This window comes from Ipomoea nil, unplaced genomic scaffold (genome assembly GCF_001879475.1).
Source record: "Ipomoea nil cultivar Tokyo-kokei standard unplaced genomic scaffold, Asagao_1.1 scaffold0276, whole genome shotgun sequence".
Taxonomy (NCBI): Eukaryota; Viridiplantae; Streptophyta; class Magnoliopsida; order Solanales; family Convolvulaceae; genus Ipomoea; species Ipomoea nil.
The window spans coordinates 1,884,569-1,909,982 of record NW_017616704.1 but is presented as its reverse complement, the minus strand read 5'-3'; the positions used below and the strand labels follow the sequence as shown (position 1 = coordinate 1,909,982).

At 35.9% G+C, this 25,414-nt stretch overlaps 1 protein-coding gene across 1 annotated transcript; it reads right to left on the bottom strand.

The window, feature by feature from the left end:
- Positions 1–1,333: 1,333 nt before the first annotated feature.
- On the bottom strand, positions 1,334–4,599 carry LOC109155340. The gene is made up of 4 exons (XM_019303027.1): positions 4,213–4,599; positions 3,227–4,055; positions 2,381–2,813; positions 1,334–2,063 (listed from the first exon to the last, which is right to left on the bottom strand). The coding sequence occupies exons 1-4, from the start codon at positions 4,597–4,599 to the stop codon at positions 1,334–1,336; spliced, it is 2,379 nt and encodes a 792-aa protein (XP_019158572.1).
- Between the last annotated feature and the right edge of the window lie 20,815 nt (positions 4,600–25,414).

The following is a 25,414-nucleotide window of genomic DNA, read 5'->3' as shown; positions in this document are numbered from 1 at the left end:
TCTTTTCTTCAAAAGTATTACACTTCCAAATATAAGTAATAAACAATTTATTCCTAATTATATTAATATTACATTTTTCATAAGTATTACATTTTCATCTTGACCCGACATGTATCATGAACAAGGATATATGAGATGGTCTCACAGAAGTCTTTGCCATTAACTTATATCAGATCAGATAGTTTAAGTAATACTACCTTATTTGAAATTTTGTATAATAGCGCCCAATTTTAAACTTTTGACATATGAAAGGATTTTAAACTTAACATTTCTTCAAAAGAAAAAAAAAAAAGACTTTCCCCATAAAACCATAATTAATATTTAATTCATCAATAAGTTTAAACTTATTAAAGTAGATAGGGCATGCAGGACACGCTTCAATAATTCTGGACTAAACAAATAATTATTTTGGTTAAATGTTGTAAGTATTAATAAGTAAATGTCAACACTAAAACTGCAATTAATTATATATTAGACACAATTAAGCTCATTCTGTTATCAGTTTTATTGTTGAAGCTTCATTTAATTTTTAGGAAAAATTTACCACCACTATCCAAAAGTAAGTGTTCATAATTGACCGACAACTCTCACAAAGAGTTGAACTTAAAATCTTTTTTGTAATCATCAAACCAAATGGACTTTGTTTTAATTTAATTTGCAATAACATGTGTTATATATTACTCTTCCGAACTTCATTCCAGTTAAAAGGGGGAAAAATATTGATTTCTTAGGCTTTCGCAGTCATATTGAAGTTGACAATCCATTACGTTCCAATGGCATTTTGGATTGTGATTTTATATCCAATATTATATTTGATTTCTCTCTTTTTGAGGAATGCACACCTTCATTAGAGGATATATATACTAGTAATCTACAATTACTTTGATTTAATAGCAATTGGTTTTAATTTTATATGATATATATATATATATATATATATATATATATATATATATATATATATATATATATATATATATATATATATACTAGTAAAGTACCCGTGCGATGCACGGGATGGATATTTTATATTTATCAAGTTATTACAAAATAGAATACATTATTAAATTAACATTTTGGAATTACAAAATCGAAACAATAATGAAAATACGTTTACACACAATATAACAAAATAAGTGTTGATGGTATACAATTACAAATTATTGAAGATTTCATGATAGACCACATTGGTTGTTGATGTTGCACCTGTTTTTGACTCGTTGGCAATCAATATTTTTAGACCACTTGGGTTGTTAACTCGAGATGCAGCCACATATAATTGACCATGCACAAAAACTGGTTTTTTAAGTAACAATCCAACATGTGACAATGTTTAACCTTGACTTTTGTTAATAGTCATTGCATATGATAACATCAACGGGAATTGTCTTCGTTGAAACTTGAATGGCAGCCTGGTATCAGACGGTGACATTGACATTCTGGGTATCAGTACTTTTGTTCCTTTGTTAGCACCATCCATTAATTCAGCTTCAATTACACGGTCTGCTAACTTGGTGATTACCAATCGCGTACCATTACACAAACCAACTGAGTGATCAATATTTCTTAACAACATGACTGGTGAACCAATCTTTAGGGTTAGTGCATGGTTTGGAATACCTGAAGCTCTAATGCCATTTAAAATTTCAGGTGTATGCACATCACCAAGTATTCCAGCATCTGCATCAACTTTGCATATTGTGTCGCAACTAAAATATGTTCTACTTTCAGCCGTATGCAACTCACTCATATACTCATTCACTGAGTTTACTACCTCTAGGGTAGGTGCCAAAATAGCACGCCCTTGCAGATAACTTGCATTAGAATTACCATTTGCAAAAATAGGAAATGTACTTCTAACAATTGTTTCAATATGGTCACCATTGGACGCTAGTAACATAGTACTGGGTATTTCTACTTCTGCATACCCATCATTAGGTCCACCAATCTTACCATCACCAATTGAAGCTATCCAATTTGCAAATTCTTGCGTAGCTTGTTGTTCTACAGGGTCTTGCATAGCATTCAAGCGCAAGTTCTTTGTGAGCCTCATTATCCTGCAACTGTTCCACAAATATGAAGAATTGATAGATGCAGAAACTATGTCTTGTCTAGTACCTTTAGGGACTACGGGTAAAATTTGACGGAAATCCCCACCTAGTACTACTGTTTTACCACCAAAAGTCTTGTTGGAACTGTTAGGGTCTACAAACCGTAACAAATCCCTCATGGTCCGATCTAGTGCTTCAAAGCAATACTTGTGCATCATCGGAGCTTCATCCCAAATTATTAAACTTGTTTGTATCAATAAATCAGCTAACTGCTACCTTGTTTAATGTTACATGTCGAGTCTTCATTTATTGATATTGGTATTGCAAACCTTGAGTGTGCAGTTCGTCCACCAGGCAACAACAACGAAGCTATACCACTTGATGCCACATTTAAAACAATCTGGCCTTTAGACCGTAGTTCAGAAGATAATGCTCGCCACATGAATGTTTTACCAGTGCCACCATACCCATATACAAAAAACAAACCACCCCGTTTACTTGAAATATCGTCTAAAACAGTATCATAAATAATTCTCTGCTCTTCTGTCAATTTTTCACACAACTCAAGAGCTTCTTGTTGTAGAAACTCACGATCATATGATAACTCTTCAAACAACAATCTATTCTGGACCAATCTAGAGTTAGCCATCTCTGGAATAGGCATGGGGTGGTAATCCTTTAAAGATCTATTCTGTTGTTCCAACAATTTGTCCAACTCAAGTAGCCCATAGTTTTTCTTCTCATCGTCAGTTAAACACAAGTCTGTTGTAATTTAAAAAAGAAAAGTCAGACTTGAGAAATCAACAATATTTATACTAATTGAATAAGTGTATATGTATAATAGTTCAAACCTGGTTGTTGTAATATTCTTCTTTGACAATGTTGAGCATCCTCACACAGATGTTGCCACACCTGATTCCAAACATATTCTGGTCTAATCATGGAGCTCGATGTTAATAGCACTACAAACAACTACCTTAATGAGTGAGCAGTGAACCAAAAACTTTCTTCTACAATAGCATCAATGTACTCTTTATCATCGTCCAACAGACCGTGGGCATAACTTGCATCCCTAAATAATGTACTATACTCAACTCCATTGTGTGTCCTAATATCTTTAAAACTGGAAGGACCACGCACGATGTTCAATAAGCACCTTAAATAATATAATTCACCTGAGGCTGGTGGAACATATAATATCCGCCCAATGGAAAAGCCCTTCTTTCTTGGATGCCATTCACGAATGTCCTTTTTCCAAACAAATTTTGTAGGCATCTCGATGTAACTTAACTGCCTCGCTTCTGCATACTTTTGATTTGCTATGAACCATCCATTGAACATACTTTCTGCAACTGATTCCCTATTCAAAACGCGATCAATGCTATCATCGTCTTGGAAAACAACAGATTGGCAATCCGGGAGGTGAAAGCTTAGCCTCTCAACTGGAGGGGTTCTATATTGCACCTCGAAACTAAATAAGCGCCACATTGCTTCACACGCAGAAATGTATCGGCAATCGTAGTACATGTTGATTTCATTTACAACTTCATTACCAATATCATCAGTCGTGGTCTTATAAAACTCAGCAGTGACACGGTCATTACCTTTGTTAACGTACTTGAACAAATACTTGATTGACCGTGATTGGTTGCACCATTCAACATTAATGTGAGCCTTGTACTTCAATAGTAAGTATCGATTATGAGGTACAATATAACTGTTATCCAGCTCTATACCGCTCTTTTTTACCACCCTGCTGTCATTTCGTCTACGGTACAACGGGTAACCATCTTGATCAAATTGGGATGCATCAATGAATCTCTTAGGGAAATGTTTTGAACACTTGTCATTTACCATACATGGTGAATTCCTTTTAGCATGACCGCAAGGTCCATGAACCATGAATTCCTCAACTGCCGTATAAAATAGGAAGTCGGTACGCTTATCCGAAATCTCAGCAGAAATAATCGAATCCATGAATGTTGGGCTAGAGAAACCATCATGCTTTTCCAGGAATAACAATATGTGGGCATGTGGTAAACCCCTCTTTTGAAATTCTATTGTGTAAATAACTGCAAACAAAAAGAATGATTAAAATATTTTTTTTTAAATTGTAATATATCTCCAAAAAAAAAATATAAAAATGTTAAAGAATTAATACCAGCTTTGACACGGCTCCTTTTTTAATGTCTTTGATCATTGCATCCAATTTCATCTTGAACACACGACAAACTATGTCTGGCCTATCTTCTACCTTCAAGTTCCTTTTCTCCAAAAATCGTTGAATCTCAAGCCATTTAGGATTGCATGTAAATGTAATGAATAGGTTTGGATAACCTATAAACCGACAAATAGCCATAGCATCTTGATAGTTTTGTATCATGTACCTTGCACCGCCGGTAAAACTTGATGGTAATGTTATTCTTTTGCCTTGACTGCTGGGTTGAACCTCACCTCTAGTCAAGGCATCTGAGAGACCTTTGTATGCGTCACATCTCAAACCTTTTTGATTTGCCCTTATATAACACAACCTAGCAGATTCAACCATTGTATACGCATCCACCAAGAATTGTTGAAATAACCTCATAGCGTATAGTAAAGTTGATATCTCAGTTAACCTTTCATGAACACGGAATGCAAAATACTCCCTTTGAGACACACTTTGTTAGGAATAAAGTGTAATGGTTTTGATATGCCAAATTTTTATTTGTAGATCCCCCAATTTTGTTTTATAGGTCTAGTAGAGTCTTAGACCATGATCGGGAAATTATTTAAGTTGGAAAAGAGAAAAACAGAGGAAGATGCATGAAAATAGAAGAAGAAGATATAAAGCCTAAAATTAAGAATTTTTCTGGAGAAAATGACAAATTGAAGAAGAAGATGAATGATATGAAATCACGTCAATGCTACTCAAAGAAGATATCCCAGAAGAATTTTCGTGAAGAAAATTAATATTGGAAGAATGCATGAAATTGACTTGGAGATCAAGCATCTATGGAAAGAAAGGATTACATCAAATGTGATTGGAGATTTAATCAAAAGCTGTATGGACGAAGTGGATGATGCTTGATATATTATGTGAAATGGCTCAGGTTCGAAACTCACCATTAACAATTTTACAAGGTAAAATTTGAGAAGTCAAATTAAATTAATCCGCCGATTACAAGTGGGAATTGGGAAACAATTTCACTTGGGTGGCAATTGAGATGCAATTGCACTTGGGAGCCGATTTCATAGCAATTGAAATTGGGAGCCAGTTCAGTTAGAAATTCAAATCAATTGAAATTGGGAGCCAGTTTCAGAGAAATTGAGCAATTGGGAGCAAGTTTCACATGGGAGCCAATGTAGAATTGAAATGAATTGAAATTGGGAGCAAGTTTCTCAATTGAAATTGGGAGCAAGTTTCACATGGGAATCAATTCAAGATGGGAGCCAATGTAGAATTGAAATTGGGAGCCAATTGAGGTTGAGGTTGTAGTATGGGATGCAATTTTGAGGTTGTAGTATGGGATGCAATTTCAAGTTGGGGACCGATTCAAAGAAGACATGGAGAAGTCTGGGAGCCAATTTCAAAGTCAAAGTCAACAATTCAAATTGGGAAGCAATTGAAAGCACCAGGAGCAGTGCAATTGAAAGCACCAGGAGCAGTTTGGGAGCCAAAAGTCAATTGGGAGCCAATTACAATGGAGAAATTCAAATTGGGTGTCAATTACAAAGGAGAAATTCAAACTGGGTGGAAGTTCAAAGCCAGTTTGAAGTCTGAGAACACCCAGACGTGAGAAATTGAAGAAGATGAAGATGAACAAAGCCAGTTTGAACTCTGAGAACACCCAGACGTGAGAATGAAGAAGATGAAGATGAACTTACAGTGAAAATATTCTCACAAGGAAAAATACTAGGTTTAACTAGTATGGGATTAAATTGATGAATATTTTTAAATCCCAAAGATACAAAAACCACTCCAGAGCTAATCAGAGAAGCCGTTCTACACCCAGATATTCCCACTCAACGTAAAACCAGAGGAAATATCAGATGAAGTTTGGGAACCCATTTACATGGAGATGAAGCTCTAACAACGGCTAGCTTATCCTTTTTGACATCTTTGCAGAAGATAAGATAAGATCTCTGACAAAAAGATAAAAGATTTCAAAAATGAGAGCGTCTCTTTCCAACGGACAGATTCTCATTACCAGCTATAAAATGATGAAGATATGAAGACTTGAAGATGGGGAAATATAGAGCATACAAGAGAGCAAGAGCAGAAAATTCGAAACTCATCAAGGAGATCGAATAGAGCAATTAAGCTTGAAAGAGCATAGAGCAAAAATCTCATTTGGTACAGAGCATACCAAAAATCTTCAAGTGAGAAGTGAGAAAAGAAAAAGAACTCAGAGAGCTTCAAAGAAAATATTCAGAGAGTTCAAAAAGCAGAGCAAAATATCAAGTGCTTTACTTGATAAATTCAAAGAGAGAAAACACTCAGAGCTATCAAGAGAAATCATTCCAGAGTGTTTATCTTCATCAAAGAGACCTGCGCATCATTGAAGATCATCTACAGAGTCTCAGAAGTTGGAAGCAAGACAACACTTGTTTTGGAGCAAAACAAGAGAAGGGAGGAAAGTAGCACGGAGCTGTGAAATCCTGGATTGTCACACGGAGCTGTGTGATCCGAAGCAGCAGTGTCGGAGGCACTGGGCGTGATTAGTGCGGGCTTTGTGATCAAAGCACTAGATCACGGGATACGTTTCTACCGGAGTGTGGAAGACGAGGGGAAAGTAACGTGGAGTCGTGAAATCCTGGGATAGTAGCGCGGTGACGTGTAACTCGAAGCAGCAGTGTGGTGTCACTGGGCGTGATTAGTGCGGGCTCTGTGATCAAAGCACTAGATCACGGAAATTCATTGTATCTTGGAACCAAGAAGTGGTAGATATAGTGAATTGCTCTTGGAGATAAGAGCAAGTGGAGTAGGAGGATTACACCACCTCGCTAACCACTATAATTGTCTTGTGTTCTTTACTGCTTTCTTTACTTACTGCTCTTTACATATTCGCTCTACACGAGATATACTGCTCACACAATCTCACACACACTTTATGTTTATTTATTTCCGCTGTGCACCATACTCTAACAATCTAGTTAAGAGTTTTGGTTTATCTCTGGCTTAGCAATTGTTGTGCTGTGCGAAAAAGTTTGAAAGTCTATTCACCCCCCACCCCCCCCCCCCCTCTAGACTTTCACCTTACCTCTTTTGGGACCAACAATTGGTATCAGAGCGGGTGCCTATCCGAGTCAGAATTTGTCTCTAACTGATACCAACAATTGGTATCAGAGCAGGCTGTCTATTTAGGCCAAATTGCTATCTAAGCACGTGCCTAACTGGGTCAACCGTTTCTGACTGCTAGACAGATCCATTCTACAAAGTGTGTGAATTGGATTAATCTTTCATATCTCTCGTGATGATGATGAAGAAAGATTTAGCACAAAATCTATTATTCTCACTTGATAAATTTGATGATTGAAAAGTTCGTATGCAAGTACACTTATCGGCCTTACACGATGAAATGTGGGAAGTTATTTCCACTGGCCCTATAGAAATATTAAAAATCAATACGGCGTTTGTTATATCCCCGGATGCTCCACAGTACGTACAAAAGCCTAAACCGGAATGGACATCGGATGATAGAACGCGGAATAATCTTGACAATATTGCCAAGGATATTCTATTCAAAGCCGTAGATGATACAATATTTCCGAAGATCCGAAAGTGTGCCACTGCCAAAGAAATATGGGAAACTCTCATCAAGATTGGCGAAGGAGATGAACAAGAAAAAGACAATAAGCTCACAATCGCCATGAAGAAGTTTGAAGATTTCAAAATGCTCTCAAATGAAAGTGTTGCAGATATGGAAGCTCGAATGATCAAAGTTCTTGGAGAGATTAGTGATCTTGGCAAAAATATTAGCCAAAAAGAAATTAATCTCAAAATCTTACGAGGCTTACCATCTGCATGGGATATGAAGGTTACGGCTATGCGCGATCACCGGGATCTAAGAATGTTGTCAACAGACAAATTATTTAGTGATCTAAAAGCATATGAGTTCGAAATGAAGGCCAAAGATGATGATGTTCATGAAGCTCGAAGTGCTGCTCTAATGGCCGAACAACCATCAACCTCCAGGTCAGTAGAAAATAATGTTGATTTTATGACTGACGAACAATTTGCTCTTTTTGTGAAAAGATTTAAAAGGTTTATACGAAAATGAGACAACAAAAATTCTGCTCGTGGAAAATTCATCTCTCGCATAACACAAGAAGAAAAAGTCGAAGAAAATAAGGATTTGTGCTACAATTGCCGCAAACCCGGACATTTTAAAATAAATTGTCCGTATCCGATCGTTAGCAAGTATCAAGGCAAAAATGTTGAATCTACGCCGAACAAATCCGTAAGCAAAAGGTTCAAGCGCGACAAAAGAAAAGCTCTCGTTAGCAACGAACCAAGCGAAAATGATGATTCGGAGGATTCATCATCAAGCGATGAAAGTTCATGTTCGGATGATGATACGACGCTAATATGCAAGTCAATTGAGTTGAGTACAAGTGAAGATTGTCTTATGGCTCTTGAAGCAGAGGAAGAAGAGGTAACATCTAATTCTTTCAATTCTGTTAATTCTTCTTTTTCTCGTGAATCTATTGACAATCTAATGCGAAAATGTCAAGAGATTATGCTCACTCATCCTCAACTCAAGGAGCGCAATAATATTCTAATTCTTGAAAAAGAAGAAATGAATAAAAAATTGCAAGATGCTTTACTTGAAGTGAGTAAATTGAAGAATGAAAATATTCATCTTCAAGAAGAGTGTAAAGCTAGAGAGGTTAGAGAACATAATCTTAGAGCTACTATTGCTACATTCACTAATTCGTCTAAAATTATAGATAAAATGATGAGCATGCAAAAGCCATCAGGAGATAGAAACGGAATTGGTTATGACTCCACATGTTCTCAAACCCCTCAAAATCTGACTAATTCTACTACTACTTTAAATAATAAAGTTCGAGTGGTAAAATTTGTTAAAAGTAAGAATAGCACAATGAGACAAGGACTTGGCTATCAAACAAAAGCAAAATTGAATGTTGAAAGGCCAAAACAATTCTATGATACGGCAAAACAACAAAAATTCTTCAAGCAAAGATATGCCAAAGAGTCAAGTGCAAAAAGATTTCATAGAAAAGAGGGAAGCTTTTCTAGAAATAAAGTTGGGAGATTTCATCCCACTCAAAAAGATTGGTTGTGCAATAGATGTAATATTTTTTATAGACCAAAGCAACCATTCTCTTCCCAGGTGCCAAAATATAAAAATAATTTTCAATACCCGGCGCCAAAAATGCTTTCTAAAGTGAGTTATGATTATTGTGTCTCTAATGGTTACAAATCGCCTCATCTTAATCCAATAAGATCAAGGTGGGTTTGGTTACCAAAAATCACTAACAGTAAAGGACCCAAGCAAATATGGGTACCTAAAGTTAATTAATCTTTTTTGCAGGATGTTTGGTACATCGATAGTGGTTGCTCACGCCACATAACTAGAAATAAATCATATCTAGTGAATTTCAAAGAAATCGATGGACCAAAAGTTATATTCGGAGGAAATCAAAATTATGGAATTACAAAAGGAGTTGGCACGATCAAGAAAAATGGTTTGAAGATTGAAGATGTTTCTTTCGTTGAAGGATTGAAATTTAATTTGTTGAGCACTAGTCAATTTTGTGATAAAGGCTATCTTGTAGAATTTTCTAAAGATAATTGCCTAATCAAAAATGAGCTCACAAATGAAATTATTTTATCTGGAAAACGGTGAAAGAATATGTATATTGTTGATTGGAGCACAAGCAAAGATTCAGTGTGCTTAATAGCCAGAAATGCAAATGAAGCTAATTGGGAATGGCACAGAAAGCTCAACCACTTAAACTTCAAGACCATCAATCAGCTTGCAAAGAAAAATCTAGTAGAAGGCTTGCCAGATATTATTTTCAAGAAGGACCAAGTGTGTTATGCATGCCAACGCGGAAAGCAAATCAAATCATCATTCAAATCAAAGACACACGAGTCAACGTCAAGACCGCTAAGCTTACTACATATGGACTTATTTGGACCGGTTGATCCAATAAGTGTAAGTGGTAAGAAATATATTCTCATTGTTGTTGATGATTTTTCCAGGTACACTTGGACCGTGTTTCTCAAGAAGAAAAATGAAGTTCAGCAAGTTCTACCGAAGCTGTTGAAGCAACTACAAAATGAGAAAGAATTGCAAATATCAAAAATACGAACGGATCGCGGAATTGGGTTTGTGAATGGAGTTATACAAGCTTTTTGCAATTCACATGGAATTTCTCATCAATTATCTGCCGCAAGAACACCGCAACAAAACGGTGTTGCCGAAAGAAGAAACCGGACGCTCAAAGAAGCCGCACGAGTGATGATTAGTGCTGCCGGTCTCCCGAAACGATATTGGGCGGAAGCTATCAACACTGCTTGTTACACGCAAAATCGAAGCATGATCCATAAGCAGTACAAGAAGACGCCATATGAGCATTATAAAGGGAGAAAACCAAATATTGGTTATTTTCATATTTTTGGATGCAAATGTTTTATTCATATTAATGATAAATTGCATCTAAAAGCTTTTGATGAGCGTGCAGATGAAGGAATTTTTCTAGGATATTCGACTACCAGCAAAGCGTTCAGAGTTTTGAATAAAAGATCAATGGTGGTTGAAGAATCCATACACGTGGTATTTGATGAAAAATCACAGATCAATAATGGCGTTCTGGACGAAGAATTCGAACAAAATGGTAACAAGTGTCATATTGATTTTTGTGATACTAATGATACGTGTGAAGATGATGTTTTGTAGGGAATGGATGAGTTGGAAATTAATTCTCTAGAAAATCCCATCCCTCATCTAGAAGAAGTTGGAAATTCTTTTAATAATAATTTTGGGAGTGATGCCTCACGTGATAATGAGGATGCAGTACGGGTTCCAATTAGTGATCAAGTTACTGGTGAAGTTGGTGGTCAATTACAAAATGAATTAAATGTGGAAATTCGAACCAACTCTCCCAGTACACAACAAATGGATCCACCCAGTACCATGCACCCATTTGAACCAGATTTAAGATGGCTCAAAAATCACCCTCCAGAATTAATTATTGGGAATATTCATGAAGGAGTGAAAATAAGATCATCTACCATGGAAGCATTGTTCACGTGTTATCTATCTCAGATTGAACCAAAAGAAATTGACGAAGCTCTCAATGATCCGGATTGGATAAATGCTATGCAAGAGGAGCTCGATCAATTCAAAAGAAATGATGTTTGGGAACTTGTTCCAAGACCGGTGAACCACAATGTTGTAGGAACCAAATGGGTCTTCCGGAACAAAGCAAACGAAGAAGGCGTGATTGTTAGGAATAAAGCAAGGCTCGTTGCAAAAGGATACTCTCAAGAAGAAGGAATAGATTTTGATGAAACTTTTGCACCGGTGGCTCGACTTGAAGCAATCAGAATTTTCCTAGCCTACGCCGCACACAAAGATTTCACCGTTTATCAAATGGACGTGAAAAGCGCATTCTTGAATGGTCTACTCGAAGAAGAAGTTTATGTCGAACAACCCCCAGGTTTTGAGCTTATGCAGAATAAATTCGAAATGAGCATGATGGGTGAATTGAATTATTTCTTGGGCTTACAAGTCAAACAACTGAAAGAAGGAGTATTCATCAATCAAGCAAAGTATACCCGCGACTTGATAAAGAAGTTTGGCCTTGATGGAAAATCATCGATCAAAATTCCAATGAGCACATCAATAAGGCTAGACAAAGATGAAGATGGAAAGGATGTCGATCAAACAAAATATAGAGGAATGATTGGTTCACTTCTATATCTTACTGCAAGCAGGCCGGACATTTCTTATGGTGTGGGAGTGTGTGCAAGATTCCAAGCAAATCCAAAAGAAAGCCACCTCGCCGCAACAAAGAAGATCATACGATATTTGAAAGGCACAATCAATGTTGGATTATGGTATCCAAAAGGTACAGATTTTACTCTAACAGGTTTTTCAGATGCGGATTTTGCAGGTTGCAAAATAGACAGAAAAAGCACTTCCGGGACATGCCAGTTCTTGGGGGGAAGGCTTGTTTCTTGGTTCAGCAAGAAGCAAAATTCCATCGCAACTAGTACCGCCGAGGCCGAATATATTGCTGCAGGAAGTTGTTGTGCGCAAATTTTGTGGATGAAGCAACAATTGAAGGATTACGGAGTTAATTGTGATGATGTTAGTATTTATTGTGATAATACTAGTGCAATCGCTATCACTCACAATCCGGTGCTTCACTCAAGAACCAAACATATCGACATTCGACATCATTTCATAAGGGATCACGTTGAAAAGAAAAATCTGAAGATCGAATATATCCCTACGGAAAACCAAGTTGCTGATATTCTCACGAAGCCTTTATGCGAAACGAGATTTTCTACCTTAAGGCACGAGTTGGGAATGATCGAAATGAGCTAAGTATCACTGGACTTAATCTCTCTATTTAAATTGATACTTGTGCTCAAAATAAATTGTTTATATGAATAAATTGTTTTACGTACTTGCATGTATGTTTTTATTCGAAATTTTTATGTAATAAAATTGCAATATGTGTTAGGAATTTAATTGTGTATTTGCATGTGTTATTTAACGTGAGATCATATGCCATGCAAATTAATTTGATAAAATTTGAAATTCGTGATTTATTTAATGTTTTGTTTAAAATTGCATGTTTTAATGTGTTAATCAGTTTTTGAGTATGTGTTCATGTTTCTGTAAATTAACTAACTTGTTTGCATGAACAACTTGCTCTAAAAATGATTTACCGTGTTTTCTTAATAATGTATATGTGTTATGTGCAAAATGTGATTTAAAGTGTTAATTATACATGTGTTTCGTATATATGCATTATATGTGATATAATTTGCTTTAAAATGTTTTAGAAATCTAGAAGTTAATATTTTTGTTAGTTTCTAAAATATTTTGGAATCTGATTTGTGTGCTAATTTTATAAAGATGTTTCTAAATGTTAATTTGGAATATGAATGTTAATTTTGTTAGTTTCCAAAATGTGTTTAATTTTTGATTGGAAATTACCGTGCATGAGTTTAATATAATTGGTATGTGTGATTAATTATTTGTGGAGTAAATTTTGCTACTAACGAGATGTTTGAGTGTTATTATGTTTGTGGTACACGAATTTGAGAAGGAAATCAGGAGGTAAAGGAGGATAATTAGAGTTTAATTGGGCATCAAACCTCCACCCATAAACTCCTACCCTTTCTAAATCTCCACCCAACCCAAACCTCCCCCCATAATCCTCTCCTAAATCAAATCTCTCCAAACAAGATTTACCCCCTCTCTCAATCGACACCCCCATCTCGCCTGTCAAAAATCTACTCTCTTAATCGATCCCCACAAACAAATCTCAAGGAGATCAGAACCCAAATCCTTCCTAAGTGTCTCTTCAAATCTCCACCCTCTACACCTTACGTGCATTAGGTATTTCTAAAGAGGTGTGAGCATTAAATGCTATTGTTTGCTCATGATGACATTTTCTCTTTCCTCGTAACACTATCTATCAGATGACTCATCTACCCTAAACTCACCCAATCGACACACCTCAACCAAAGGGTACAATTGAGAAGTCCCATCTCTCTCTCTTAAATTCGAAAAACCCCTTCGAGTCGTCCTCCTCATATAAACCCCTCACTTATATCTCAAAAACTCTTTCAAGACCTTCAGAATATCAGAAAACTCTCTCTCAAATTATCTCTCCTCGATCAATCGATCTGATAATCATGGCCCAATCTGGAAGAAAGCAAATTGATCCTATTTTTGCCCTCTCGCAACAAGTGACGAATGGGATGGTACTCAATCCTGAGTTTTTCAGACTAGGTTCTACCAACAAGGACACGGCCGAGAAAATTCTTCAAGCTTTAAAAGACTGTAGACTGTTTGATTTCTTCACCTACAACTACTTTGGAACCTTTGAAGAAGATGTAGCCGAATTTTATCTACATGCAGTCGTTGAAAAGGACTCGATTAAATCTAAAGTTGGAGGATCAGAAGTTTCGATCACTGAAGATGACATACACAAGTGCTTCAACTTTCCTGAATCTCAGATAATGCCAGAATCTCACAGCTATGTTGTTCAAAATTTTTGGAACGAGATTCGTGGTCCTACGGCTCCAATTTTCCGTGATGTATCCGCTCATAAGAATGTATTGAAGTTTGAATATGAGATGTTGGTGGACATGATTTACAAGATTCTTGAACACAAACTGGGAAGTACTGAAGATTTGACTGCATCGACAATGTGCCTGAAAGACGGAATCATGAAAGGAATAAAATTCAAATGGGCAAAATTTATCTACAGGAAGATGGTTATTTTTGTTCATGCTGCCAAACCAATGAAGAAACCCGCTGTAGTGGATCGATTCTATCAAAATGTTGGATATGGTCTCATCATTGGAGAACTGCTAAGGAAGAAGACAATTCCAATGAGAAAACACAAAAATAATGGAATTTACAGAGCTCTCTTCAGAAAATTCAGCCCTAATTTTGGAAAAAGGTCAAGCCAGAGAAGATGACAAGAAGGTGGGAGTTCTACAAGTTCAAAAACACCTCAGAGTTCCAGACCGAGAAACAGCAAAGCAATCTCAACCTCGAGTAATCAAATGGGATCAAGCAATCGATCAGGAAGAGATCAAGAAGCCATCAGTACGGCTATGGCAGTTGTTCCGATCAAATATGCCGAACCAAACCTGTTGGCCGAAGGAGTTGACGATACTACAAGAATGGAATTTGCAGGAGTTGATGTGCAAATTTCGAATGACCTACAAAGAAGACTCTCGGGTCAATCTGCAGCTGAAGGAAGTGCAAGACCTATAGTTTTTGACTCAGCTCTCATTCAAGATGATCCGGAGCTGTTGAAAGAATTGATAATGGTGCAAACTTGGAGAGAATGGAAACTTGAAAGATATCATTCTTTCATGTCAAAAATCACCCCAGATTTGATACGGAGTGAAGATTTTTCCTTGGAATGGTGCGGAACGAACGTGATGCTAGATGCACTCAACATGGATTTAAATCAAGTTTATCACATGAAACTACACGAGAAGGCAGCCAGACAAAAAGGAAAAGCACCAATAAAGTGAGGCAGTACGGCTCAAGACCGTTTAGCCGAACAAGAACGACAGAATGAAATTTCACTTCAGTTAGCTCTGCAAAGGTCAGTTTATGACACACATCATTATCCAGGTAACACATCTCTTGTGGATAATGAAATTTTTGATGAAAGAACTGAAGGGACGACACTCATTGATGTACCAATCATAAGCACTGAAAATCATATAGACATACCTGTGAAAGTCCATGATGCTTCTTTATTAATATCTTATCTGACCCCCACAACAACTAATGTGAATCTGGAGTGCAATGAACAACTTGTGGGATCCAATGAAGCAGAAGTGTCAGTGCAAGAAGAAATAAGAGAACAAGTGTCAGAAGAAAGAAGAAGAGATATAGCAGTTGAAGTTATAGTAGAAGTTGCTACTGAGAGTAGACTGCAAATCACAGAGGATTTATCCAGTGTATTGCCGGTACACCATACCGAGTCTACCATGCCTACCATGGACCCTGTTCTAGAAAATGAAGAATTATTTGCAGACAATTACACGAGAACAGAAGTACTAGAAGAACAAGTTGGTGGTCTAAATCAAGAAGCTGAATCACCTGAAGAAGAAGGGATGCAACTTATTGATACAGTTGTTCTCACAGATCCGAATAGAAGTCCATTCGGATCCCCTCAAAACTTTGTGCAGATGAATGATCAAGATGATGGCATATTTTCATCCTTATTTGCCAAAGTAGCCGAATCCAGTGATGTTGTTTGTCAAACAATTGGAGAAAAGTTGGTTGAACAAAATCAAAAGATGGATCAATAACACACGGATACACGAGTCAATCTGAAGGAATTAATGGAGCATCAAAATATCTTGAAGACTCAGATTGACAAAGCAGGAAGAATTTTGAAAGGAGAATTGACAAAAGGCTTACTTGAAGTGATTCAGCTCATGAAGAAGAAACGTGAAGCAGCTGAAAAGATTAACAACGAACGTCACTTGAGACAGATCAAAGCAATTCAAGACCAAGAAAGCCGAATCAACAAACTTGAAGCTGAACTCGCAGTTACAACAAACAAGCTGGACAACGTACAAACCGTTTCCATTGAAATGCACAATAATGTTGAAATTGTGAAGGCAAACCAAGACCGAGATTTTAAGACCCTTGCATTTTTGGTTGATAACGCCAAAAGGGGGGAAGAAATTCTCAGTCACTTGGCTTTGCAACAACAAGAATTTATTCTTGGAAGCCAACAACAGCCAGTAATGTCTACTCAAGGTAGAGGCCGAAGCCGCGGACAATCCTCACAAGGACCATCTCAGATTGGTTTTGCTCAGTTCGCGAATCCTAGTCTTCGTACGAGTACATCAAAGGTTGCTGAACAGCGTGGCTGGTTTGAATGCTCTAAGGGTACCGCCACTCAGACAACAATATGGACTAAGGAAAATCTACCAAGCATGATCAAGAAATGGCCTGCAGCCGATCAAGCCCAATGGATCTCGGAGAAGAATAAAGAAGAAGAAGGCAAAAGGAAAAGAACCGAGATGTGGTATGAACTAAGAGATTTCACCGGAAATATGGGCATGAATCTTGGTGAAGAAAGAAGCTTCGAAGAATGTGTCTTATGGTGGGAAAACGTAGTTCTTCCGGGCAACAATATCAAAGAAGCTTTTGGACACTATATGGCTGGACAGCTTACAAAGAAATTTCAGAATGCAAAGTTCAAAGATGATTTCTTCAAGCTCAGAGAACATGTCAAGGAAATTTTGAAGAACGACTCTGGTGTGAAGAAACCCAGAAGGTAATCTGAAAATTCTCTTAAGCTGATATTTTCTATTTTCGAACCTCTGTTGCGTTTTTCTCAATACTCTCGAAATATATCAATAATAATTTCCCATGGTCTATTTTGAGTCTTTAATTTTATTTGTTTAATGTAATTAGACTTTCGTGAATTAAAAGACAAGAAATATGTCAAACGCACGACAAAATTAAAAATTGATGATGATCAAAATAAAAATAATTCAAGATGCGTTTAGGAGCTTGTCTAAAAATTTAATTCACAAGTTTCTTTTGATTGTGTCTAGAAAACCATTTGTTAAACTCATCTTGGCTTTGTCAAAAAAAATTGAGCAAAAAGATTATTTTTCAAAGACTTAATTAAAGCCAATGACTGAGTATAGGTTTTGGCATTATCAAAAGGGGGGAAATTGTTAGGAATAAAGTGTAATGGTTTTGATATGCCAAATTTTTATTTGTAGATCCCCCAATTTTGTTTTATAGGTCTAGTAGAGTCTTAGACCATGATCGGGAAATTATTTAAGTTGGAAAAGAGAAAAACAGAGGAAGATGCATGAAAATAGAAGAAGAAGATATAAAGCCTAAAATCAAGAATTTGTCTGGAGAAAATGACAAATTGAAGAAGAAGATGAATGATATGAAATCACGTCAATGCTACTCAAAGAAGATATCCCAGAAGAATTTTCGTGAAGAAAATTAATATTGGAAGAATGCATGAAATTGACTTGGAGATCAAGCATCTATGGAAAGAAAGGATTACATCAAATGTGATTGGAGATTTAATCAAAAGTTGTACGGACGAAGTGGATGATGCTTGATATATTATGCAAAATGGCTCAGGTTCGAAACTTACCATCAACAACAAGGTAAAGTTTGAGAAGTCTAATTAAATTAATCAATTGGGAGCCAATTGAGGTTGTAGTATGGGATGCAATTTCAAGTTGGGGACCGATTCAAAGAAGCCAATTTCAAAGTCAAAGTCAACAATTCTAATTGGGAAGTGCTTTGAAAGCACCAGGAGCAGTTTGGGTGGAAGTTCAGAACACCCAGACATAATTTTAGTAGGTTTCAGCTTGTATCATAATAATGTGCTAAACATAATATTATTTGTGTGTTTGCTGGGAACTAGGGGTGGAAATGGGCCAGGCCCCTACACAAGGGCCTATGTCCTGGCCTATTTAGGGCCTGGCTTGGCTTGGCCTGTTTAATAAAAAGGTCAGGCTTAGGCCTATTTAAAAGCCTATTTAGGTAAATAGGCTCAGGCCTATATATAAAAGCCTGGCCTATGAGCCTGCAGGCCTGGCCTGTTTATATATAATATATAAATATAATATATATATTTAATATTTAATTATTATATATTACATTTTATACCTATTATATACTGCCATTCGTCTGCTAATCTGCAAATCTGCTATATACTGTATAGTTAATCTGCTAATCTGCTAGTGAAGTTAGTGTTTAATACACTGTAGTTTATTTTTATCTTTAGTTTAGTTATACTGCTAGTGCTAATAAATTATAATCTTTTGTTTTAGTTTAGTTTAGTAATAAACTGTGTTGTTTTAGTTTAGTAATAAATCTTTAGTTTAGTTTAGTAATTAATATGTTGTTTTAGTTTAGTTTAGTAATAAATTGATTGCTGTTTTAGTTTAGTATAAATTGATTAGTTATAAATTATAATATTTAGATGGGCTGAAGAAAAAACAAAAGGTAAGAATCTACTTATTACTTTAATATTTTATATTATTTTATATTACTACTTGTTACTTTAATATTTATGGTTTATGATTTATGAATTATGAGCACTTGAACTTCTTGAATTCTGTTGAACTTTAATATTCTGTAATATTCTGTAGGAGAATTCTGGACAAGAGGAGATTATGTTGAAACCATGACTTAATTTTATGTGTGAATACTATTGTTGTTATTATGTTTAATGTTTCATGTTTGTATTATGGACTTATGATTTCTGTTGTTGTTAAACTTGTGAATTTGTGATGAACTTTTGTATTATGGTCTATGGACATTGGACTTGTAGACTTGAAGTTATCAAACTTGTATGATTTTTGTATTATGAACTCCTACTTATTAAACTTGTGTTGTTGGACATTTTATTATAAAATATGAACTTGGTTTTATAGTTTATGATTATTTATTGATTGTAATTTAATAATATTATTATGTTTTACAGTCTTTAAAATGTAGGCTTTAAATAGGCTTTGAGCCTATTTAAATATTCTCAAAGCTTATTTAGAACCTACTTTGAAGCCTTTTTAAAAGCCTATTTACTAAATATGCTTTTAAAAAGGCTTCAGGCCAGGCCAGGCCTACTGCAGGCTCAGGCTTGAGCCAAGAAAAAAGCCTACATACAGGCCCAGGCCCAGGCCTAGGCTTTACCTTTTCCTAACAGGCCCAGGCCTAATTTTTAAAAGCCTGGCTTGGCCTGGCCCATTTCCACCCCTACTGGGAACAAACTCTAACCGAATTAGTCAGACAGTTGACTTAATAAACACAATATTCTAAATTCGACTCCTTGAAGGAGCTGTCCTTCCATATCCTAGAGTGCAAATAATTAACACCCAGACATGAGAATGAAGAAGATGAAGGTATCCTAGAGTGCAAATAATTAACACCCAGACGTGAGAATGAAGAAGATGAAGATGAACTTACAGTGAAAATATTCTCACAAGGAAAAATACTAGTTTTAACTAGTATGGGATTAAATTGATGAATATTTTTAAATCCCAAAGATACAAAACCACTCCAGAGCTAATCAGAGAAGCCGTTCTACACCCAGATATTCCCACTCAATGTAAAACCAGAGGAAATATCAGATGAAGTTTGGTAACCCATTTACATGGAGATGAAGCTCTAACAACGGCTAGCTTATCCTTTTTGACATCTTTGCAGAAGATAAGATAAGATCTCTGACAAAAAGATACAAGATTTCAAAAATGAGAGCGTCTCTTTCCAACGGACAGATTCTCATTACCAGCTATAAAATGATGAAGATATGAAGACTTGAAGATGGGGAAATACAGAGCATACAAGAGAGCAAGAGCAGAAAATTCGAAACTCATCAAGGAGATCGAATAGAGCAATTAAGCTTGAAAGAGCATAGAGCAAAAATCTCATTTGGTACAGAGCATACCAAAAATCTTCAAGTGAGAAGTGAGAAAAGAAAAAGAACTCAGAGAGCTTCAAAGAAAATATTCAGAGAGTTCAAAAAGCAAAGCAAAATATCAAGTGCTTTACTTGATAAATTCAAAGAGAGAAAACACTCAGAGCTATCAAGAGAAATCATTCCAGAGTGTTTATCTTCATCAAAGAGACCTGCGCATCATTGAAGATCATCTACAGAGTCTCAGAAGTTGGAAGCAAGACAACACTTGTTTTGGAGCAAAACAAGAGAAGGGAGGAAAGTAGCACGGAGCTGTGAAATCCTGGATTGTCACACGGAGCTGTGTGATCCGAAGCAGCAGTGTCGGAGGCACTGGGCGTGATTAGTGCGGGCTTTGTGATCAAAGCACTAGATCACGGGATACGTTTCTACCGGAGTGTGGAAGACGGGGGGAAAGTAACGCGGAGTCGTGAAATCCTGGGATAGTAGCGCGGTGACGTGAAACCCGAAGCAGCAGTGTGGTGTCACTGGGCGTGATTAGTGCGGGCTCTGTGATCAAAGCACTAGATCACGGAATTCATTGTATCTTGGAACCAAGAAGTGGTAGATATAGTGAATTGCTCTTGGAGATAAGAGCAAGTGGAGTAGGAGGATTACACCACCTCGCAAACCACTATAATTGTCTGGTGTTCTTTACTGCTTTCTTTACTTACCGCTCTTTACATATTCGCTCTACACGAGATATACTGCTCACACAATCTCACACACACTTTATGTTTATTTATTTCCGCTGTGCACCATACTCTAACAATCTAGTTAAGAGTTTTGGTTTATCTCTGGCTTAGCAATTGTTGTGTTGTGCATTAAAGTTTGAAAGTCTATTCACCCCCCCCCCCCCCTCCCCCCCCTCTAGACTTTCACCTTACCTCTTTTTGGACCAACACACTTTTTCTTGACCAATTTTGTTTAGTCAGTGTTGTTGAAAATCGAATGTCCTCCCTAAATCCATCCTCACCATAAGGGAATAAAATTGGGTATTGCAATGACAAATATGCTGGGTTTAATTCACTAATTCTTTTCAAATCTCCAGTCTTACATTCTACTAAAATGTCCCGCTCACCCATCATTGGCTCTAAATCTCCTACGATCAGAGCGGCAACCTCAGATGCAGTTGGTAATGTATAAGTTCGTGCATCCGTAGCCCTCCTACCTATTAGTCTCATTTTAATCTCAGCTGAGGGATTACAATCAAGAAACTTCTTGGCTATACGGAATGATTTCACGAACACATTATTGTTATCTAACACCTCTTTAATGTCATGAACAACTTCTTCATGTAGACCCACTTGGTTGCTATCGCCTCTACAAACATTATAACGTTCAACAATAAAAACTATTGTTAGAGAAATCTTAAATAGTTTGGGTTGTGAATCAAGATCTATTACTTGAAATAAGTATATACCTAACACATTGGATACGGTTTTCTATTTCATTTGCTGTGTCATGAATATAAAGTTGCGCAAACTTCGGTTGAACTCCATCTGTAGGTAAAAGACTTCCAATGCGATGGAAGTTTTGACCATTTATACGGAATATTGGTGGTGAAGTACCATTATTAATTGATCTATGAACTTTACCACCCATAGATGTGAAACAAAACATGTTATTATAGGACCGTATATTTTGTAGAAAACATTTATTTTTCTCGCTTGGTACAAAAAACAAATCATGTAACTTATTAGGTGGCTTGTTCATCAATGGTAACTTTATTTTTCCATTCACACAGCAACTGGAGTACTTTGGGGCAGCATTTGGTCTTGATGCAGCTGACCGTTCGATTCCCCAAAAGATTGCATTACAGTACTTGTAGACATATTCTGGATCACCAAAGTCTAAGTACTCAACTGTAACAAAACATAACTAAAGGAGATTAATAAGTTGGAGTACATTGTACTACTAATAAGTTTACTCATTTCAGCTATATCAACAAACCAGTGTTTTCCACAGTTTGCAACTGTATAGTTTCAACAACCTCTTCAAATTCTGAAATCAGATTTCTGACGTGTATTTTTGAAGGACAACTTGGGCATTAAAAAATTGATACTTCAACGTGGAATCAATTATCTTTACCGTAATCTGATGAACTCACATGTCCTTGTAAGTATGTGTTATCTTTACCGTAATCTGATGAACTCACATGTCCTTGTAAGTATGTGTTAAGTTTAAATAACTCTATAACTTGTACTCCCTCGGTCCCGAATTGGTTGTCTCATTTACTTTTTGCACGCTTTTTAAGGAATTAAAGTAAATGTTATGTATTTTCCAATTATGCCCTTCACTTTTTCACTTTTGGAAATAAAAGCAAAAGTCATAAGGGTAATTTGGGAAAAAGTAGAATGATAGTGATGTTCAATTTTGGAAAGTAGACAACATTTTGGGACAAACTAAAAAGGAAAGTAAGACAAACAAAATGGGACAGAGGGAGTATGTTTTTAACTAATTATTGTTGAAATTCATTTAGTAATTGGAGTGTATTAAGTATTTTAAATTGAGAATGTATACAAATTATGCATAGTTGTACCTAAATTACCACTGACTTTGCAACAAAGATTGACCAATTTGCAATTGACTTCTCAGAGTATGTTCACAAAATTCTAAACTCACAAACAGCGTATGCTCCTTACTTTGAGTATATTTATTTTACTGTATCTATTAAAGCTTAAATTTGTGTGATTAAAAGTGTTTTTTTTTTTACTTTAAATAATTCATCAATTTGGAATCCTAGAGAAAGGAGGAGCCACAATTGCAATTTATGGATGGTGTGGAACTACATAAGGTATAAATTGCCAAATTACAAATCTATTTCTTTATTATAGATTTTATATATTTTCAGACTATTAGGAACATGACTGCATTATTATTATTTGTTTATAAAATGATGTGAATTGATCTTATTTGATTTTTTGACATGAATTTTACATGTTAAAGTTTTTAAAATATCATTTGTATTTTGCACAGTCCTAAACTATTCTATGTGGTAAGGGGAATTTTTGGGATGAATAAACACTTGAGATATAGTTACATTTTAAAGGAATACATTTTTTTATGATAAGAGTAATACATTTCCATTAATAACCAAAATCTCATGTATTTTACATGTTAAAAGGTAAAACTATCATTCTGTTTACATGGCATACAATATTCTAACAAAAGAAAGATAAAATTTTTTCAATCTTCATGCATGACCTATGTTGGTTGAAATTTGTTGGACCAATCTGTTTGAACTCCTGCTATCATTTGTTATGTGTGATGACTTGGTATATTTGTAGCCCAAAAACCTGCAAAATAGGAAAACAAAGACAAAGCCACTACAGATTTGAAATCAGAAATTAGGAATACTAATGTCCAACATGAAATTATATGCTACTGCTACTTTGCTTTGGTAGCCCTGTCATTTAGTTATTGTGATATGGTGTTGGCTAGGTAGTCATGCCACCTGCATTTTAATTAGGAATATCATAGAAAACAGTAATGAAAACCATATTGAAAATACTTGGACACTCATACCCAACAAAAACTCAGGCAAAACAGAATAAAGTATCCAAATGATCTCATCCCCATAGTTCAAAATAATATTTTTGAAAAACCAAAACACCATAATTCAATTGACAGTCATCATCTACTCCTTCACTATTCTTTCAATTTCTCTGTTTTCACAACAATCTCCTTGGTTTTTTTTGGAACTCTGAGTACTCGAGAATTCGTCAATTAAGGACCTTTTGACAGCACCAGCTTCATATCCATCACCAGTAAGGCCGTGAGGAACAGCTTGCAGAGGACTTTGTGCTTCATTGACATCCAACTCATCCTACACATAGGAAATATGTTAGAGTTTAGGTATCCCACATATTAGAGACCAAGTTACCCAGCATTAGCCAAAATTGTTAAGATATTATTACCTCATCCTCCCACAAATCATCTTCTGTAAGCTCAAGCTCCAACTTAGAGGTTAGGTCTTTATCCCTTCCATGCATTAACTCTGGGGCATGTAGCTCTAACATTTCCACATCATTTATAATCCTCATTACAGAAAATGCATTTAGGAGGTTTAGAAATTGTTCTTTTCGGACAGCAATTCTGAAAATGAAGTTGAGACCAATCAATGCTTCAAACTCAGCAGGAACACGATTTTTTCCCTACAGTTAAAACACAAAAAAAAAAAAAAAAAAAAACATGAAACATGACTGTTTAAGATTTTAGGGCACATACAAATAAGACTCTTAAAGATTTTAGAACATAAATAAAAATTGACATGTGTCTGCTTCTGTTTCAATTCTAGGGCACTCATACCCAACAACTCAGTGCACTCCCTGTCCCACATGACAAATGCAGCATTCCCATTTATGTCAACAACCCTGATTTTAACCCTATATCTCAAAATACCATCTCCCCAAGTTCTATCACAATCTTTGCAGTAGAGATACTCTTGTTTTGGCTCCAACTTCTTGTAGCATGATTTTGTCCGACATGAAGGATAATACCACTCACTATCAGTGTCAATGAAAACTATCCTAGCAGCTACCCAAAAGTCCCCAAACTGTTGCACATAAGAAATTAGATATTAGGGTAATTAACAATTAATTTGTTCTAATTTATAGTACAATTTGTTGGATTTGAATGCCTACCTCTTTCCGAGCATAAACTTCTGATATAGTTCTTAGTTGTAAATCATCATTGAGTGAGACACTGTATGAACTCCTTGGGTTGAAACTGGACTGTGAAACAATACTCCTCATCGGAGTTTGTTCAAGGCATAAACTGATTGTAATAATATATAAGGTGATTGATTTTAGTAACGATTGTGAGATGCTAAAAGAATAACAGCAAATGATTCACATAGAACACATTCATATTAGGAAATACCTTTCCCTAAACTGTTGGAACTCTGGAGTTTGTTGGTTAAATAAGAGTTGTGTAATATCATATGATGAACAGATTTTGATATCACCACCTAACATAAATGAAATATATTATTAGGTTACTTAGATTTCATATAAAAAAATATCTCTCTCTCTCTCTCTCTCTCTCTCTCTCTATATATATATATATATATATATATATATATCAACACCTAAACAGTTTTGAACTTACTTCTCAGACAGACCTTAGCTCTACAGAACTGTATTAAAACCAACCGTGGTTCTTCAATAGTTGAATTGTAGTAC

Bases quoted from the DNA above. Each gene is read 5' to 3' on its own strand.
- LOC109155340 (XM_019303027.1), bottom strand. From the start codon at position 4,599: ATGGTTGAATCTGCTAGGTTGTGTTATATAAGGGCAAATCAAAAAGGT. The intron at 4,056-4,212 runs GTATTAATTCTT...TTCCTGGAAAAG, and splicing joins AAGGAGCCGTGTCAAAGCTG to CATGATGGTTTCTCTAGCCC. The intron at 2,064-2,380 runs GTTTGCAATACC...TTTGTGGAACAG, and splicing joins GGACGAACTGCACACTCAAG to TTGCAGGATAATGAGGCTCA.